Here is a 20,387-nt window from a genome sequence, read left to right as displayed (position 1 = left end):
GTAGTCCCAGCTACTCGGGAGGCTGAGGCAGGAGAATTGCTTGAACCCAGGAGGCAGAGGTTGCGGTGAACCAACATTGTGCCACTGCACTCTAGCCTGAGAGACACAGTGAGACTCCGTCCAAAAAAAAACCAAGGACCTAAAAATCCCCCTTACCTGGGCAAGTCATGTGAGTAATCACTCAAATGCTGCATAGGGGCCAAACCTCTGCTCTTCTCCTCTTGTCTCTCCTGGTGAAGAATCTTCACCCTATGAACAAGCGGGGGCAATGGTGATAGAGACCCCAATGTTTTCAGGGTCTCTATCTCCTGAGGTAGAACCACTGATCTATGGATGGAATCTGGGTGGAAGATGGGAGTCTCTAACCTCTCAACCACACTTGACTAGAAATTAGTCTCTGCAACATGTAGCTACATGGAGGAGGAGAGGGTCAGGTACAGATAAAAGTTAACAGTACAGGCATGCTGCAGACCAAATCTTGCCCATGTCTTTCTTTCTAAATAAAGTTTTATTGAAACACAGCCATGCCCACTCATTTACTATAATTTATGGCTGCTTTTCTTTTTTTTTTTTTTTTTTTTTTTTTTTTGAGACGGAGTTTCCCTCTTGTTACCCAGGCTGGAGCGCAATAATGTGATCTCGGCTCACCGCAACCTCCGCCTCCTGGGTTCAGGCAATTCTCCTGCCTCAGCCTCCCGAGTAGCTGGGATTACAGGCACGTGCCACCATGCCCAGCTTATTTTTTGTATTTTTAGTAGAGACAGGGTTTCACCATTTTGACCAGGATGGTCTCGATCTCTCGACCTTGTGATCCACCCGACTCAGCCTCCCAAAGTGCTGGGATTACAGGCTTGAGCCACCACGCCCAGCCTTATGGCTGCTTTTCTACTACAATGGCGAGTTCACTAGCTACAACACATACCCAATGGTCTGGAAAGCCTAAAATATTTACTATCTGGTCCTTGTAAAAAGTTTTCTAGAAAGCAGGACAGTAGCTATCCTTAGAGAGGTGGGCAGTAACTGGAACTACCATCTGAGGCATCTAGTCATGTTCTTTCTCTTGATCCCTGTGCTGGTTGCATGGTTGTGTTCACTCTGTAAACTTCATTGAGCTCAGACTCATGATTTGCACACTTTTCTATATGTCTTCTAGCAAAAGTTTGTCCCCAAAATTCTCTCTTCTCCTTCAAGACACCCTGCCAAAATGATAATTTAAGAATAAAAAGGTAGGCCGGGTGCTGTGGCTCATGCCTGTAATCCCAGCACTTTGGGGGGCCAAGGTGGGCAGATCATGAGGTCAGGAGTTAGAGACTAGCCTGGCCAATATGATGAAACCCCATCTCTACTAAAAATACACAAATTAGCCAGGCATGGTGGCATGTGCCTGTAGTCCCAGCTACTCAGGAGGCTGAGGCAGAAGAATCTCTTAAACCCAGGAGGCGGAGGTTGTAGTGACCAGAGATTTCACCACTGCACTCCAGCCTGGGTGACAGAGCAAGACTCTGTCTCCAAAAAGAAAAACAAAAGAATGAAAAGGTAAAAACCAACAAAGCCAAAGAAAAGGAAAGAGAATAACAGGTGTGAGATGGCACAGGAACTTCAGAATTTGGACAACAGACAAACATGAAGTGATTTAGTTTTCCTCTCTTCAGCAACTGCTTGCAAAAGTGGGGCTCAGGGAGGGGAAAGCTCAGGAACTGAAGATGCCAAACACTTATGAAGGCAGGGGTGTGTGGGGATAGGCTAAAATCAGAAGGAGTTGGTAAGATCTTGTCTGAGCAAAATGTCTTTGTTCTACTGTCAGCCTTGTGTGAGAGTTTGGTTGCTGTATAGAAACCTGGGTTGGAAATCAAAGTCCCTATGGTAGTTAAACATAGACGCTTCCCCTGGCTATTCCAGCTGGGTGACTGTCCCTCCCTAGCAGGAAAAGAGAGGTTTCCATCTGGATAGGATTACCAGATTTAGCAAGAAAAAAACCAGTATGCCCAGCCAGCATGTGGCTCATGCCTGTAATTCCAGCACTTGGGAGGCCAAGGCAGGCAGATCACAAGGTTAGGAGTTCGAGACCAGCCTGACCAACATGGTAAAACCCCATCTCTACTAAAAATGCAAAACATTAGCCGACGTGATGGCGTACACCTATAATCCCAGCTGCTTGGAAGGCTAAGGCAGGAGAATTGCTTGAACCCAAGAGGTGGAGGTTGCAGTGAGCCGAGATCATGCCATTGCACTCAAGCCTGGGCAACAAGAGTGAAATCTGTCTCAGAAAAAAAAAAAAGAAAAAGAAAAACAAACTTCAATACATGCCAACTGATAGTACCCATTATGAAAAACAGACAGAAAAATGAATGAAGAAAAACAGTAATCCCAAAAACAGTATGAAGAAAAATGAGTACATCCCCTCAGAGATGTGGGACCCTATCGAGTTTACCAACATGCATTATGAGAGTTCCAGAAAGAGCGGAGAGACGGGGCAGAACGACTATTTGAATAAGTAATGGCCAAAAGTTTCCCAAATTTAATGTAAAACATGATATAACTAAGAAGTTCCATCAACTCCAGGTAGGATAAAATCAAATATATTCACACCTAGACATATCACAATCAATCAAAGGCCAAAGAGAACAAGAGAATCTTGATAGTAGTAAGAAGAGAAGTAATTCATCATTTTTAAGAGATCCTTGACAATATTTAATAGCTAGATTTCTCAACAGGAACTAGCAGACCAGAAGGTAGTGGGATGGCATATTCCAGGAGCTTAAAGTAAAAAATGCTTTCAAACAACTTTCTATATTTGACAAAACTAAAGGTGAAATTAAGGAATTTCCAAGTAAACAGAAACTGGGAGAATTCATAACTAGCAAACATGCCCTATAAGAAATACTGGGCTGAACACAATGGCTCATGCTTATAATCTCAGCACTTTGGGAGGCAGAGGCAGGCAGATCGCTTGAGGCCAGAAGTTCAAGACCAGCCTGGGCAACATGATAAAACCCTGTCTCTACAAAAAATACGAAAAGTAGCCAGGCATGATGGTGTACACCTGTGGTCCCAGCTACTATGGAGACAGAAGTGGAAGGATCACTTGAGTCCAGTTGTCTGAGGTTACAGTAAGTTATGCACTTCAGCCTAGGTGACAAAGTGAGGCCCCTGTCTTGAAAGAAAGAAGAAAGAAAAGAGAAGAGAAGAAAAAAGAAAAGAGAGACAAAGGAAGGAAGGAAGGAAGGAAGGAGGGAGGGAGGGAGGGAGGGAGGGAGGGAAGGAAGGAGAGAAAGAGGGAGAGAAAGAGGGAGGGAGGAAGTGGGGAGGGAAGGGAGGGAGAGAGGAAGGAGAAAGAAAAGAAAGAGAATTAATATTTAAGAGAAACCTACCTTCAGGCTGAAATGAAAGGACACTAGATAGTAATTCAAATATACTTGAAAAAGGCTGGGTGCAGTGGCTTGTGCCTATAATGGCACTTTGGGAGGCCAAAGTGGGAGGATTGCCTGAGGCCAGGAGATCGAGACCAGCCTGGTCAATATGGTGAAACCCGGTCTCTACTAAAAATACAAAAATTAACCTGGCATAGTGGTATGTGCCTGTAGTCCCAGGCAGGCTAAGGCAGGAGAATCCTGTGAACCTGGGAGGCAGAGGTTGCAGTGAGCCAAGATCATGTCACTGTACTCCAGCTTGGGCAGCAAAGTGAGATTTTGTCTCAAAAAAAAAAAAAAAGAGAGAGAAAAACAAACAAACAGATAAATACACTTGAAAAAATACAGAGCATCAGTAAGGTAACTATAAAGGTAAATACAAAACAGTATAAATGTATGTTTTCCTTATAATTCTTTTTTATTTAAAGATAACTGCATAAGGCAATAATTACAAATCAATTAATGAACATGAATTGTATAAAGATGTAATTTGTATTAAAATAACAACACAAAGGAGGAAGGAAGAAATAGAGCAAAGCACATAGGAGCAAAGTTTTCTATACTATTAAATTACATTGGAATTAAACAGACCAGATTGCTATAAATTAAGATGTTAATCTTAATCCCCAGGGTAACCACAAGAAAATGAGACAAAAAATATAGTGGAACAAAAAGCAAGTGATAGGTTATTATTTAGGCATTAGAAAAAAAATGGAAATTAAAAGGCTACATTAGAAAATACCTATTTGGCTAGGCGCAGTGACTCACACCTGCAATCCCAGCACTGTGGGAGGCTAAGGCAGGCAAGATGGAGAACATCCTGGCTAACACAGTGAAACCCCATCTCTACTAAAAAATGCAAAAAATTAGCCAGGCATGGTGGCACACACCTGTAGTCCCAGCTGCTCAGGAGGCTGAGGAAGGAGAATCGCTTAAACCTGGGAGGTGGAGGTTGCAGTGAGCTGAGATCATGCCACTGCACTCCAACCTGCATGGCAGAGCAAGACTCCAGAAAAAAGAGAGAGAGAGAGAGAGAGAGAGAGAGAGAAAGAAAAAATATCCAACACAAAATACAATAGTGGAGGAATAGCAGAATAAAAAACACGTAAGACATATAGAAAATAGCACAACGGCAGACATAGATCCTATCTTATCAAGACTTACATTGAATGTAAATGGATTAAATACTTCAACTAAAAGCATAGATTATCTGAATGGATTTTTAAAACCAAGAAATAATTATATGCTGCCTATGAGAGACACACTTTAGACTCAAAGAGACAAATAAATTGAAAGTAAAAGAACTGAAAGATATGCCTTGCAAACAGTAACCAAAAGAGAGCTGCAGTGCCTATCCTAATATCAGACAAAACAGACTTTAAGACAAAAAAAAAAAAATGTTAGTAGAGACAAAAAGTCTCTACTATGATGATAAAAGGGTCAATTGTTCTAGAAATTGTAACAATGGTAACTTATATGCACCTAAAAACAGGGCCCCAAACTACATGAAAGAAAGCTGAGGGAATTGAAGGAAGAAATATACAATTCAACAAAAGTAGTTGAGGACTTCAATGTCCCACTTTCAGTAACAGGACAAGGCAGAAGATCACCAAGGACGTAGATGACTCAAAAACTATTAACCAACTATACCTAATAGGCATCTACAGATACTCTACCCAACAACCGTAGGATATACATTACTCTGAGGCGAAACTGGAACAATCTCCTGGATGGAACATTTTTATGCAATAAAACAAGTTTCAACAATTTTTTTTATGACAGGATCTTGCTCTGTTGCTGAGGCTGGAATACAGTGGTGCAATCATGACTCATTGCAGCCTTGACCTCCTGGCCCCAAGCAATCTTCCCATCTTAGCCCCCAGCAGCTGGAAACACAAGCATGTGCCACCATGCCCAGCTAATTTTATTTCATTTTTTTGTAGAAATAAGGTCTCGCCTCATTGCCCAGGCTGGTCTCAGACTCCTGGGCTCAAGCAATCCTTCTGCCCTGGCCTCACAAAGTGCTGGGATTACAGGCATGAGCCACCATGACTGGCTCTCAATAAATTTAAAAGGCAGAAATCATACAAAGTATGTTCTTCAACCACTATGGGATAAAATTAGAAATAAAAAAGACAGAAGGAAATCTGGAAAATTCACAGATTAAATTAAATAGTACATTTCTAAGTAACCAATCAGTGCAAGGAGAATCCACAGGGGAAATTCAAAAATTATTTGAGGGCCAGGTGCAGTGGCTCACCCCTGTAATCCCAGCACTTTGGGAGGCCAAAGTGGGCAGATCACCTGAGGTCAGGTGTTTGAGACCAGCCTGGTCAATATGGCAAAACCCCATCTCTACTAAAAATATAAAAATTAGCTGGGTATGGTGGCATGCACCTGTAATTCCAGCTACTTGGGAGACTGAGGCAGGAGAACTATTTAAACTAGGGAGATGGAGGTTGCAGTGAGTTATGATCGTGCCATTGCACTCCAGCCTGCGCAACTCGAGTGAAATTCCATGTCAAAAAAAAAAAAAGAAAGAAAAGAAAAGAATTTGAGATGAATAAAACAAAAATACAACACACCAAAATGTATAGGGACAATCAAAGCAGAGCTTAAAGAAAAATGTATAGCTATAAATGCCCTTATTAAAAAGGAAGAAATACTTCAAGTCAATAACTTAACCTTCTACCTTAAGAAACTAGAAAAGTGAGAACAAACTAAACTCAAAGCAAGCAGAAAGAGATAATAAATATTGGAGTGAAAATTAATAAAATAAAAATAGAAAAATAGAGAAAACCAACAGAATAAAAAATTGTATTCTTTTAAAAGATTAACAAGATTGAAAAATCTTTAGACTGATTAGGGACTAAAAAGTCTCAAATTGCTAAAACCAGTAATGAAAGAGGGACATAATTACAAATCTTACAGAAATAAAAAGGATTATAAACTAATACTATGAACAACTGCTAAAAGATACATAATCTGTAATGAAATGGAAAAATTCCTAAAAAGACACAAACTACCAAAACAAACTCAAGAAAATGGAAAATGAACACATGTATTACAAGAGATTAATTTAGTAATTAAACAAATAATCTCACCAAAGGAAATTTAGGTCCAAAGTCTTCATTAGTGAATTCAATAAAATGTTTAAAGAATTAACACCATTTTGAAATACACCAGTATTTCTAAAACTTTTCATTTAAAAAAAAGTGTTAAGAAAACACTTTTAACACTTTATGAGGTCAGCATTACCCTGACATCCAAAGAAAAAAACTCACTACAGGCCAATATTGCTAATGAATGTAGATGCAAAGAGCCTCAGCAAAAAACCACATTATCTTCTCAATAGAGTCTGAAAAGACAAGTTGAACAGAAAATAAAACAGCCCTTCAAGATACAAATACTCAAAAACCTAGGACTAGAAGGAGACTTCCTTAACCTTATAAATGATATCTATGAAAAGCCTACAGCTAGCCAGGCATAGTGGCTCACGCCTGTAATCCCAGCACTTTGGGAGGCCAAGGTGAGCAATCATGAGGTCAGGAGTTCCAGACCAGCCTGACCAACAAGGTGAGACCTGTCTCTATTAAACATACTAAAATATTAGCTGGGCATGGTGGCACATCTGTAATCCCAGCTACTCAGGAAGCTGAGGCAGGAAAATTGCTTGAACCCAGGAGGTGGAGGTTGCAGTGAGCCAAGATAGCACCACTGCACTCCAGCCTGGGCAACAGAGCAAGACTCCATCTCAAAAAAGGAAAAAAAAAGAAAAGCCTACAGCTAAAATCATATTTAATGACAAAAGACTAAATATTTCCCAATAAGAACAGGAATAAGCAAGAACAATTAGGCAAGAAGGATAAATAAAAAGAAATAAAGATTGGGAGGCTGAGGCAGGCGGATCACCTGAGGCCAGGAGTTCAAGACCAGCCTGGCCAACATGGTGAAACCTGGTCTCTACTAAAAATACAAAAATTAGCCAGGTGTGGTGGCACATGCCTATAGAACCAGCTACTCAGGAGGCTGAGGCAGGAGAATCCGTTGAACCCAGGAGGCGGAGATTGCAGGGAGCCAAGATCGTGCCACTGCACTCCAGACTGGCTGATGAGAGCAAGACTCCATCTCAAAGAAAAATAAGGAAAAAAAGAAATAAAACAAATAGGCATCCAGATTGGAAAGAAAGACACAAAACACTGTCTCTATTTGTAGACATAATCTCATACATAGAAATTTTTTTTTTTTTTAAGACGGAGTCTAGCTGCATCACCCAGGCTGGAGTGCAGTGACATGATCTCGGCTCACTGCAACTTCTGCCTCCCAGGCTCCAGCAATTAACCTGCCTCAGACTCCCAAGTAACTGGGACTATAGGCACCTGCCACCACACCTGGCTATTTTTTGTATTTTTAGTAGAGATGGGGTTTCACCATGTTAGCCAGAATGTGATCTGCCCACTTTGGCCTCCCAAAGTTCTGGGATTACAGGTATGAGCCACGAGGCCTAGCCAAAAATTCTAAGGAATCTCTAGCCAAAAATTCTAAGGAATCTATATAAAAGCAATTAGAGCTAATAAACAAGTTCTGCCAGGTTGCTGGATATGATTAGCATACAAAAATAAATTATATTTCTATAAACTATCAATAAATCTGAAATTTAAATTCAGAAAACAATTCTATTTGTAATACCATGAAAACAGAATACTTAGGAATAAATTCGACAAAAGAAGTATAAGACTTGGACCCTGAAAACTATAAAACATAATTGAAAGAAATTAAAGAAGATCTAAAAAGATATGGAAAGACATTCGTGTTCATGGATTAGAATACTTAACATTGTTAGGATGGCAATATTCATTAATTACCACAAAAATTCCAGCTGGCTTCTTTGCAGAAATTGAAAAGCTGAACCTAAAATTCATATGGAATTCAAGGAACCCAGAATAGCCAAAATAGTCTCAGAACAGAGTTGGAAGATTCATACTTTTGAGTTCCAAAACATAGTGCATAGGTACAATAATCAAGACTATGTGGTACTGGCCGAAGATAGACAGACATATAAGTCAATAGAATAGAATTGAGAATCCAGAAATAAATCCATATATTTATGGTCAATTGATTTTGGACAATGGTGCCAAGACAATTAAATGAGGGAAAGAATAGTCTTCTCAACAACTATCACTGGGACAGCCAGACATTCATATGTAAAAGAATGAAGATAGACCCCCCACCTCACACCATATACAAAAACTAAAATAAATCACAGATCTATATATAAGAGCTAAAACTATAAACTTCCAGAAAACACCATAGGTGTAAATCTTCCTGACTAATAATTGCCTAGATATGACACCTAAAGCATGAGCAAAAAAAGAAAAAATAAATTGGATTTCTTCAAAATTAAAAGCTTTTGTGCTTCCAAGGTTACCATCAGAAAGTGAAAAGACGGTCAGGCACCATGGCTCACGCCTATAATCCCAGCACTTTGGGAGGCTGAGGCAGATGGATCATGAGGTCAGGAGTTCAAGACCGGCCTGGCCAACATAGTGAAACTCTGTCTCTACTAAAAATGCAAAAATTAGCCAGGCATGGTGTCGGGTGCCTGTAATCCCAGATACTTGGGAGACTGAGGCAGGAGAATCACTTAAACCCGGAAGGCAGAGGTTGCAGTGAGCCAAGATCGTGCCACTGCACTCCAGCCTAGGAGACAGAGTGAGACTCCGTCTCAAACAAATAAATACGTAAATAGATAAAAAGACAAACAGCTAAATTTAAAAATCAACAAAGGATTTAAATATTCGCCAAACAAAATATTCAAATGACCAATAAGCATAAAAAATATGTCTAACATCATTAGTTTGGCATCATTAGTAAAACACAAATCAAAACCTCAGTGAGTGAGTATTTCACATCCACTAAACTGGTTATAATAAAAAATACAGACCTTGACAAGTATTGTCAAGGATATGGAGAAATTGGAGCCCTTTACATTGCTGGTGGGAATGTAAAATGGTGCAGCTGCTTTGGAACACAGTTGGCAGTTTCTCAAAAAGTCAAACATAGATTTACCTTATGATCCAGCAATTCCACTCCTACATGTATCAGAAAATTGAAAGCAAATAATTCACACAAAAACCTGTGTGTGTATGTTCATACCAGCATTATTCACAATAGCCAAAAAGTGGAAGCAACTGCTAAAAGGATAAGTGCCATGTGCCATTCTATAGTCCATACAGTGGCATATCATGCAGCCGCAAAAAGCAATGAAATGCTGATACGTGCTACAGCATGAATGAACCTTGAAAACATTATGCTAAGTAAAAAAAAAAAAAAGACCACATATTATATGATTCCATTTGTCTGGAACGTTCAGAAAATGAAAATCCATAGAGAGAATGTAGATTTGTGGTTGCCAGGAACTTGGAGTGGGAGGAGAAAGAATGAAGACTGACTGCTAATGGATATGGGGTTGATTTGGGGTTGATGAAAAAGTTCTGAAATTAGATAGTGGTGATGTTTGTACAAAAGTGTGAATATACTGAAATCCACTAAGTTGTGTACTTTAAATAGATGAATTTGATGATATTCAAATTATTTCTCAGAAAACTATATATGCATTCAACTGTGCCTCTATGAAGCAAATAGGTTCTGAAATAATTCTTTCAAGAGTAAAGGGCATGAGCTCTGGGAAGCTACAGCACATCTCCTTTGACTTACTCTCAGCTGCACTCTTGATAGCTCAGGTTGCTGTTAAGCTGCCTGAGCAAGGAGTCATGAATATCTTATGAGAATAATGTTGGGTACCACACACAGCCTAGTGACCTGGCTCTGACATAGTGACAATGGATGCTTCCCCAAATCTAAATGGCTCAGACCACAGACAGCTACAGTAAGTTTTGGCAAAACCTATCATGAAAGCATATCAAAGGAAAATGGAGTTTGTGATTTATAAAATGTCTTTTAAAGAATCTGAAATTCATGGTTTTGAAGTAAACAACTTAATGAGGGCTCTTAACCTTTAGAAAGATGTCCCAACGTCATAAAAACATCCTACAGTAAGAGAGAGCTGACTACTAATGCTCTATGAGGATGAGATGATTGCAGCAAATAAGCTTGAAGTCCTTCCAGCAGAATAATGAGCATCTATCATAGTATTACCACTATTTAATTTCATAGAAAAAAATCCAAGAAACAGCGCCTTTGTACCTAGAAGTTATAGGTCCCTAGAAGAAACTTCTGCTACCACATTCAGACAATATCTACTTAGTAAATAAAGAAAATATGTGGTTCTAAAGCTTGTCAATATGACACATTTCACAGTTGCTATATTTGATTCAAATTATTTGGAGTTAAAATATACTCCAGACTGTTTATTTTTCTGTCTCTTTCCTAGAGGCTAGAATAGTAAATGAGACAGCTGGTCATATTCTCAGCTCTGAGGTTTCAGGTAAGCTTTTTTTATGGCAGAGGATGGTGTAGTTGGAGACAGTTTTTCAAAATGAAATGGTCTGTCCTCTCCCACAGCTCCCTGCCCTCTGCCATTGCAGGATTACAGTAATTCTGTAACTCAAAACTAGTTACTTTTTAAATGCCACAGCAAAGTATCCCCAAAGGGTATGGTTCCCACTTGTTCATGTCACTTAATAGCTAAAAAACCTTGAGCAAATTCCTGAACCTAGGGTATAAGGTTCCTTTGTAGATGGGGTTAATAACAGGACCATCTGGCTAGGCACAGTGGCTCACACCTGTAATCCCAGCACTTTGGGAGGCCGAGACGGGTGGATCACTGGAGGTCAGGAGTTTGAGACCAACCTGGCCAACATGACGAAACCCCGTCTCCACTAAAAATACAAAAATTAGCCAGGCGTGGTGGGCATGCGCCTGTAGTCCCAGCTACTGGTGAGGCTGAGACAGGAGAATTGCTTGAACCCAGGTGGCAGAGGTTGCAGCAAGCTGAGATCATGCCACTGCACTCCAGCCTGGGAGGCAGAGCAAGACTCCATCCCAAAGAAAAAAAATTACAGGACCTTCTTCACAGTGCCAGTGTGAGGACAGTCGGTGAGTGCATGTGGAGCGGGACTGCTGGCACATTCCCCAGTGTGCCATGTACGCCATGTGCATTGCTGCCTGTGTGGCTGGCCCCCTGGAGCTGTGCAGCTGGCATGGCCACAGAAGGGTACAACCTAACACCACACATGATACCCAACAGTCAAGAAGTGGTAGCTGTTATGATTATTGTTAGTATAGTAGTAACTTTTTCTTGCACTTCCCTCTGGGTGCCACAAAAAGGCGGGTTAATAACAGAAAGGAAATTAGCAAACATTGAACTTTCTAGACCAGGCATTTCTCTAGGTGCTTTTATACATGCTAGTCACTCTTCATATCCCCCAAAGGATATTATTACCTCTTTTTGACAGATAAGGAAACTGAGAATGAGAGATTTTATTTTTTTATTTTTTTGAGAGTCTTACTCTGTTACCCAGGCTGGAGTGCAGTGGCCTGATCTCAGTTCACTGCAACCTCCACCTCCCGGGTTCAAGCAATTCTCCTGCCTCAGCCTCCCAAGTAGCTGGGATTACAGGTGTGTGCCACCACACCTGGCTAATTTTTGTATTTTTAGTAGAGATGGGGTTTCACTGTGTTGGCCAGGCTGGTCTCAAACTCCTGACCTTGTGATCTGCTGGCCTCAGCCTCCCAAAGAGCTGGGATTACAGGTATGAGCCACCACGCCTGGCCTGAGACCCAGAGATTTTAAATGAGTAAAGTTATGTCAGTATTAAATATTCAAGCCAGAAAGGATTGTGAGTTGGCTGGACTTCAAATCCAGTGCTGTTTTCACAGTGGTGGGAATATGTGCTCACCCAGTGATGCAGGATTTTTCTCAGTCCCTTTGCTGGACTTGCAGAAGGGGCACCCTATCTACTTGGCTGACTGCACTCAACCTCTTGTGGGAGGGAGCATGTGAGCAAGCGAGTGTGGGTCCAGCTAGATGCTCCAGGCACCAACATAGGTGCAAGCTCTATGCAAGGCCATAGCTGACCAGCCACGTCATCTCAAGGGGAATGTGGCAGCACCCAAGTGAGGGTGCCTGTGACCCCGAAGCCCCAGAGGGGGCATTACAGTGCTCCTTTAGTTTTGCCATCAATGGACACGGGTGTGTTAGCAGCTCAGTTAGCCCCTTGCCTCACTGCATGGAGCGGCTGCCCTCCGCTGGTGCAGGTAAAGGGCTGGTGTGATAGCCTTTCTGGGTACTGGCACTGGTGGGTCCTGAGCTCTTGCCCTCAGCATCCAAGAAGAATGAGGTCACGTGGACAACTGAAGGATGGTGAAGATGGAGAATTTAACTGATGATGAAAACAGCTCTTAGAAGAGAGGGAAGCTGAAGAGGGGACAGGAAGGGCAGGTCATCTTCCTGGAAGTAAGGTCATCTCTACCAACTGAGTCTTGGGTCGTTACAGGCACAAGATGGGGAGTGCAGGCTGATTGGTTTGTGAGTATGCAGAAAAAGGTTAAAGCAAAGATACCACTCAAAGGTAGGCTTGACAGTGTAGAAAACCAATTAGGAAAGGGTAGGTATGTGGGAACCAGTCAGAGGAAAGTACACCAAACAGGAAGACAAATCCTCAAACCAGTCCAAGGATTTAACTTGTAATTTGGCTTTCAGTCTTTAAACTGTCTTTGGCTTGGAGGTGGGGTTTCACTGGGTAGCCATTCTTATCTGCTTGGGTATTTGGCTGCCTCCTGTTGCTATATATTCCTTCTTATGGAAACAGCACATCAATTCTCCATGATAGAGCCACCCCTCCCAGATTCTCAATCTGTGTGATTTGGGTAAGGTTGGTCTCGGGCCTGGCAAGTTTATTCTGTCCTATATGGTCACAGAAATGATTCAGGGGTGAACACTTACCCAATAAAACTCAGTCTCAAGATTTCTAAGAACTGTGGAAAGATGAAACTGTTCTTTCTGTTGAACTTGAAACTATAAAGCCTAGGACTTCTGAGGGTCCCTCCAAGGAGGAAGCCCATATATGAAAGAAAGCAAAGAGATGTAGAGAAATTGAGTCTGACAACAGTTTCTGAGCCTAGCCTAAATCCATCTCTGCGTAAAGCTGTTTCTACCCTTTCACTTTTCGGTTACAGGAGCCAAAAAATCCTACTATATTTTTTCTCAAGCCTGCTCAAAGTAATTCTTTTGTCATGAAAGAGGAGTTACAAAATTAACACAGGCAGTTCTTAATCCACATATGCACCAAGCATTGTCTACAGATGATCTGTTCACTACTGTTAATCCTAAGTGGTGGGAATATGAATGTTCATTTTATCAGTCTTTAAACTTTTCTGTACTTTTAACCTCACAAAAAGATCAGAAGAGGTAATGAAAATGGCAATGAAAAAAAAAAACAGAACAGTTTTCAGCACAGAAAAGGAAAAAATATAAATTCTTTGGTACCTCTCAGATCCAAAACCTAATTCCTGGATGAGTATGGTGTAATTCCCATGTTAATGTCTTGTGCCCTGGGTTTTCGCATTTGAGGTAAGCAGTAATGGTTAGTTTTGTGCCGAATTGGCTAGGATAGAGTACCCACTTATTTAATCAAACACTAACTTAGGTGTTGCCTTGAAGATATTTTGTAGATGTCAATTACCTTAAAAAAGATTATCCTCAATAACATGGGTGGACCACATCCAATCAGCTGAAAGGCCTTAGTAAAACTGAGGTTTCCCTCAGGGAGAAGAAATTCTTCTTGTGGATGCCTTATCAGCTCCTGCCCAAGTTCCTAGCCTGTCGGCCTGCTGCATGAAATTTCATATTATGCCAATTCCTTGAAATAAATCTTTCTTTCTCTCTCTCTCTCATTCTATTTCTCTATCATACATATCTCTCTGATACATATACAGCTGGCCCTCCACATCTGTGGGTTCTGCATCTGCAGATTCAACCAACCATGGTTTGAAAATATTTCTTAGGCCGGGTATGGTGGCTTACTCCTGTAATCCCAACACTTTGGGAGGCCCAGGTAGGTGGATTACCTGAGTCCAGGGGTTCAAGACTAGCCTGGCCAACATGGTGAAACCCCGTCTCTACTGAAAATACAAAAATTAGCCGGGTGTGGTGGCAGGTACCTGTAATCCCAGCTACTTGGGAGGCTGAGGCAGAAGAATTGCTTTAACCTGGGAGGCAGAGATTGCAGTGCTGAGATGGTTCCACTGCACTGCAGCCTGAGCAACAGAGCAAGACTTGGTCTCAAAAAAAATAAATAAATAAAAAGGAAAATATTTTTTAAAAAAAAAACAATGAAAAATAACCGCATTACAAATACAAATAACTATTTACATAGTGTTTACATTGTGTTAAACCTAAGTAATGTAGAGATCATTTAAAGTATACAAGAAGATGTCTCTAAGTTATAACCAAATACTATGCCATTTTACATCAGGGATTTGAGCATCTGCAGATTTTGGTACGTGCAAAGGGTGGCGGTGCTAATGTAGGGGCGGGGTCCTGGAACCAACACCCCACAGATACCAAGGGACAACTATATGTAACTCCTATTGGTTCTTTTCCTGTGGTAGAACCCTGACTGACACAATCAGCCGTGCCCTGGATGTTTCTTGGGTATTCTTTGATCCCTGGAATGGGAAAAGCTTGCTGAAGTCTTCCCTGGGAGTCAGGCTTCCACATGCTTGCCTGCCTTCCCTTCTTTTCTTCCTCCTGGAAGGCTTCTACCTCAGAAATCTGGAAGGCTTCTATCTCCAAAGGGCACCATTTTCCTTCATCTGTCTAGCATGCATTTGCTATATATTAATCACTGTAATAACGCCAGGCTTCTCCAAGGATAGCTCTATTACTAGCCTTACTCTGTTTTAGCCACAGGGAGCTACTTTTGTCCAATCCCAGAAGTTTACCATACTCCCTTCCCCTTTCTCCTTCTCAAGTGCCACTTTTACTTCATCAACTGTTAAGACAGCCTGAGTGCTGTCTCCCCATATGCATTCTCCCTTTGTTCCATGGCAGTAGCCAGCCCATGACTTCACAGGATAAAGACTACATTTTTCAACCTCTTTTTGAGATAAGTGTGACTAGGCTATCGCCGAAGGAACAGAATAGATGCAATGTGTCCAACTTCCAGGTTGTGCATTAACAGAAGGGCAGTCCCACCTCTCCCTGTTTTTCACCTTCTAAATGGCCAAAATGTAGATACAGTGATGGGCCATACTGGATTTTGTAGGCCACAGCACCGCCAAAAAGGGAATGGAGATATAGGAGAGAGAGAGAGAGAGCTTCAGACCTATACTGCTACCTGGACTTCCATCTGGATTATGATACTGTTGTTTTTTTTTTTAAATCTCTGCAGCAACAGCCAAATTTATATCCTAACCAATACACCACCAAACTGGCCAAAAGAATAACCAGCTACCCCAACATGCTGTCTTCTGCAACCTAATTATTGTATCAGATTGTCTTGTTACCTGGCTGTTCTGCCTCCTTCCCACCCTTAAATATGGTTGCCCCCCGCTCCGGGTCTTTCCTTGAATCTGGTCTCTCTCTGTTTTCTCCCTTGGACATCTCATCCACTCTCATGGAAAATGACTTAACATACTTCTCACCTAACTCATCTCTGAGCACCAGGTCTGCTTATTGGATTTCTCATTGATCAGTTGCTGGTACCTCAAACTCTGCATGTTTAAAATAAAACTCACTTTTCTGTCTCTGTCTCTGTCTCTCTCTCTCTCTCTCTGTCTCACACACACACACACACACACACACACACACACACTCACCATTGGGGTGAGCAGGCAACTTGTTCTTGATTTCCTTATTAAACGGATTAAGTGACACTACCATCTGTCAAGAACCCAGGCTTAAAACTACAGCAGAGGCCACACAAATTCAAATGCTTAGAGACCAGGCAAGAGGCAAGGGACAAGTGGTTAACTCTGGGGAGCTGAAGAGCTGACGACCAATCTTAAAAAAGCAGCCACTCCTTGGTAATCTCTGGCATGTAGGAATATTAGCCCAGTGTTGTCAGATCCTCTGATCTTTCAAGAGAAGTAAAAAATCTAGATTTTATGTTTCATGTGATCTCTCCAGATTTTACAAACAAAACAAGAAGCCATCTTGAACTGGTCAATATGTAAATCAAAAATTTAAAAACATATCTCCTGCTATTTCTAAATAAACAACATATATCATAAAATGACAATGTAACTTGGAACAAAAATAATTTGACAGTTCTAATAAGTCTAAATCATTTCTTGATTTTTGAAAGTTATTAATCTTTTGATGCAGTTGTCACTAGATTTTGCCCCAGTATGGGGTGATGAGTTGACATAAGAAGCAACATTAAATTTTTCCAACAACTTCCTCATTAAATGGGTAATTATTAAATGAATTATTTAAGTAGAGAATTTCCTTAACATCAATTATATTGTTTTTAGTGTTGAATCCTCAGTTTCTTATGAATAGCAATTAAACATTTCATGACTTTATAATGTAGTCTAAGAACATACAGAACTGATTCATTATCTCTGTTATTGTTGAGTAAGTCACAAAAATCACTTATTGAAATATCTTTTAACTTACTGGTTTACTTACTATGTTCTGTTCACTCTCAATTCATGGAGCTTCACAAACCAGTGGGCTTTATTTCAAGATTTAAAAAATTAAAAGGGCTTAAAAGTTTGTTACATTTTTCACTTTTGTTCATCAAATACATTCATTTATTAGAAAATCCAATAACTGTTCTCTTAAAATTGATACTTCATGTTTTTTTCAAACAGGATACTTATTTTTTTCTTATCTATAATACCTTACACTTGTTTCAACTTTACTTTGTTTATATATGTCCAATTGTTTTACTGAAATCATGTCAGCTCTAATAACTAAAACATGTTTTCTTCTAAAGCTAAAGTAAATACTGCTGAGAACGGCAGCTCACATCTGTAATCCCAGCGCTTTGGGAGGTTGAGGTAGGCTCATGACTTGAGATCAGAAGTTCAAGACCAGCCTGGCCAACATGGTGAAACCCCATCTCTACTAAAATTACAAAAATTAGCCAGGCATGGTAGCACACACCTGTAATTCCAGCTACTCGGGAGGCTGAGGCAGGAAAATCACTTAAACCCGGGAGGTGGAGGTTGCAGTAAGCTGAGACTGCACCACAGCACTCAAACTTGGGCAACAGATGAGATTTCATCTAAAAAACAAACAAACAAAAACTATGAAATAAATACTGACATCTCCATTAAAATATTTATTAAGGCCAAGATTCTTTAAAATATATTTTTCAAACAGCAGCTCCATTTGTTTCTATTACACTGAACATACAGAACCTACTGACTTCCAACACAGGGGCAGGACTCAGGGGGAGAGAAGGCAGAACTTACTGACTTCCACACTGCTTTTGCAGATCTAGCACTACAGGCTTGTCCAACAAGGTTCAATTTGCATTACTTAATTTATAGTTATTTCTGCTACTTATTTGCTGTGTGGTAGTAAATACTGTTTATCAAGAAAAACATGAGTTCCCTGACTTATTGTATTGATTTATCCAAAATTGAATTTGATAATTTAGTGCCAAATTAAAACATCCACATTTTTTCTAAACCTTTGGCTGAAACTCCATACTCTCTCTAGAATTATATTAGCACTTTTTGTATTAAATCCAATGACAATTTTCTTATTTGGTACAGTATTCCAATTAAGTCTTTATGGAACTATTTCTCAATTAAATATAATTCTTTCTTGTCTACTCACAATAAAGATAATACATTGTATTAAATGTTTCCCAGGGTCACAAAATCAACTAAAATGATTATATTCAAAAACCTTTAAATTTGCATTTTAAGTAAATCATTAAAACACATTCACATAAAACAAACAATGATTTTAAATGTACCTCCTTGATTTACATATTTTTCAAAAAGCTGTTTTCTCATTTGGGTACATCTGGTTTTTAACAGGTGGGTCCAGAGTACAATGTCATGTTCACATCAATATTAATCCTTTTGAAGTTCTAGTAAATGTGTATGAAATGCTCAATTATATCTAACTATATAGTAGTGCTAAAAATTCTGACAGTACCTTCTAAATCTTTTTTTTTTTTTTTGAGATAGGCTTGCTCTGTCATCCGGGCTGGAATATAGTGAGGAGATCTTGGTTCACTGTATTCTCCATCTCCCTGGTCCTAACCATTCTCATGTCTCAACCTCCTGGGATTACCACCCAGGCATGTACCACCATCCTGGGCTAATTTTTGTATTTTTAGTAGAGATGAGATTTCACCATGTGGGCCAGGCTGGTCTCGAACTCCTGGTCTCAAGCGATCTCTCCAACTCAGCCTCCCAAAGTCCTGGGATTACAAGTGTGAGCCACTGCGATTGGCCCTAAGTCTTTTCAATTGCTTTATCCTAACTCTGATAACCTTCTTGGGAGTTCTAAGTTTTCAAGTATTTAATGTATGAAACTGGCGGGCGCGGTGGCTCACACCTATAATCCCAGCACTTTGGGAGGCCAAGGCAGTGGATCACAAGGTCAAGAGATCGAGACCATCCTGGTCAACAAGGTGAAACCCCATTTCTACTAAAAATACAAAAATTAGCTGGGCATGGTGGTGCGCGCCTGTAGTCCCAGCTACTCGGGAGGCTGAGGCAGGAGAATTGCTTGAACCCAGGAGGCGGAGGTTGCGGTGAGCCGAGATCATGTCATTGCACTCCACTCTGGGTAACAAGAGCAAAACTCCATCTCAAAAAAAAAAAAAAGAAAAGAAAGAAAAGAAACTGATTATATTCTTTTAAATTTTTTTCTCATTGATAATCACAAATTTTCTTCACTTGCACCACAAGCTTTAAGAGCATTCTGGTGAAATACATAAATGTTTAACACATTGATCTTTTAACAATAGAACTTCTGAGCACTAAGTAGCCAACATTTCTGTCACTAGCAATGTCACTCAAATTTTTGGCTGAAAAAAAATTTCATTACAAAACTACAGATTTTACGTAATAAAGTTTATCTTATAAATTATAAATTTCATTTTGTGCTGATTCTTAAACAGTATCAAAATAAGTTCCAGAATGGGATTCACTATTATAAATTTCTTCTTTGTTCTTCTGCAGATAACAAGATTTACATTTATCATACTTAAAAGTATTGAAAATTCATCCAGATTTTTGTTGTCTTTCATTCTAGTGTTTCTAATATTCTATAATAAAACCTTAAATGTATAAGTATAAAACACTGTATACCTATTTTCCAGATAATTGATGTTTCTGCTTACAATCAAAGTATTTTTTTTTTTTTTTTTTTGAGACAGGGTCTCACTCTGTCACCACCCAGGCTGAAGTGCAGTAGCAAGAACTCAGTTCATTGCAGCCTCTACCTCAAAGGGTCAAGGAATCCTCCCACCTCAGCCTCTCCAGTAGCTGGGACTACAGACATGTGCCACCACATCTGGGTAATTTTTTTTGTGTTTTTTTGTAGACAGGGTTTCACCATGTTGCCCAGGCTGGTCTTGAACTCCTGGGCTCAAGTGATCCTCCTGCCCTGGCCTCCCAAAGTGCTGGGATTACTGGTGTGAGCCATTTCACCCAGCCCAATATAAGCATTTTAAACTAGTGATTCTCCTAAAGCCATTAGGGTTTTAACACATGAAACTTGGCCACAGTCCCTGCAGTGACACAAGCCAGATTGTGTCATAATGTGGCAACAACAGGCCTGTTATCAATGGTACTAACATCCTACAACTATTAGCACAAACCAATGAGCTTATATTAAAATTTATATTATTGTAACACTTTATTGTAATTACGATGAAACTATTCACCCTTGAATTATTTCAACATTTTAACCATTAATATGGTGCAGGGTGCATAATGGCTAAATATCGGTTCTAGTCTATATGCTGAACTTAGTCCAGGGGCTGCCAGTTTTAGCATCAGGCCAAAACTCCAGAAGAGATCATCAGTGGGTCCCAG

The 20,387-nt window shown here is 40.2% G+C and overlaps 1 protein-coding gene across 32 annotated transcripts in view; it reads right to left on the bottom strand.

Annotated features, from left to right (window-relative positions):
• Positions 1-20,387, bottom strand: part of LOC144579590 (uncharacterized) — a 171,230-nt gene that overhangs the window by 147,385 nt on the left and 3,458 nt on the right. For 17 of the 32 annotated variants that reach the window (XM_078351837.1, XM_078351823.1, XM_078351816.1 and 14 more), the window contains exons 2-3: positions 17,488-17,608; positions 157-249 (exon numbers count right to left, since the gene is read on the bottom strand). In XM_078351837.1, coding sequence (XP_078207963.1) covers positions 17,580-17,608 — 29 coding nt within the window. In that variant the 3' untranslated portion in view covers positions 157-249; positions 17,488-17,579. The remainder of the gene's footprint in view (positions 1-156; positions 250-17,487; positions 17,609-20,387) is intronic. The other 15 variants (XM_078351838.1, XM_078351839.1, XM_078351842.1 and 12 more) reach the window with 2 other exon arrangements.

This window comes from Callithrix jacchus, chromosome 15 (assembly GCF_049354715.1).
Source record: "Callithrix jacchus isolate 240 chromosome 15, calJac240_pri, whole genome shotgun sequence".
NCBI classification, from domain to species: Eukaryota; Metazoa; Chordata; class Mammalia; order Primates; family Cebidae; genus Callithrix; species Callithrix jacchus.
The sequence above is the reverse complement of the archived record's forward strand: the minus strand, read 5'-3'. Positions and strand labels throughout refer to the sequence as shown.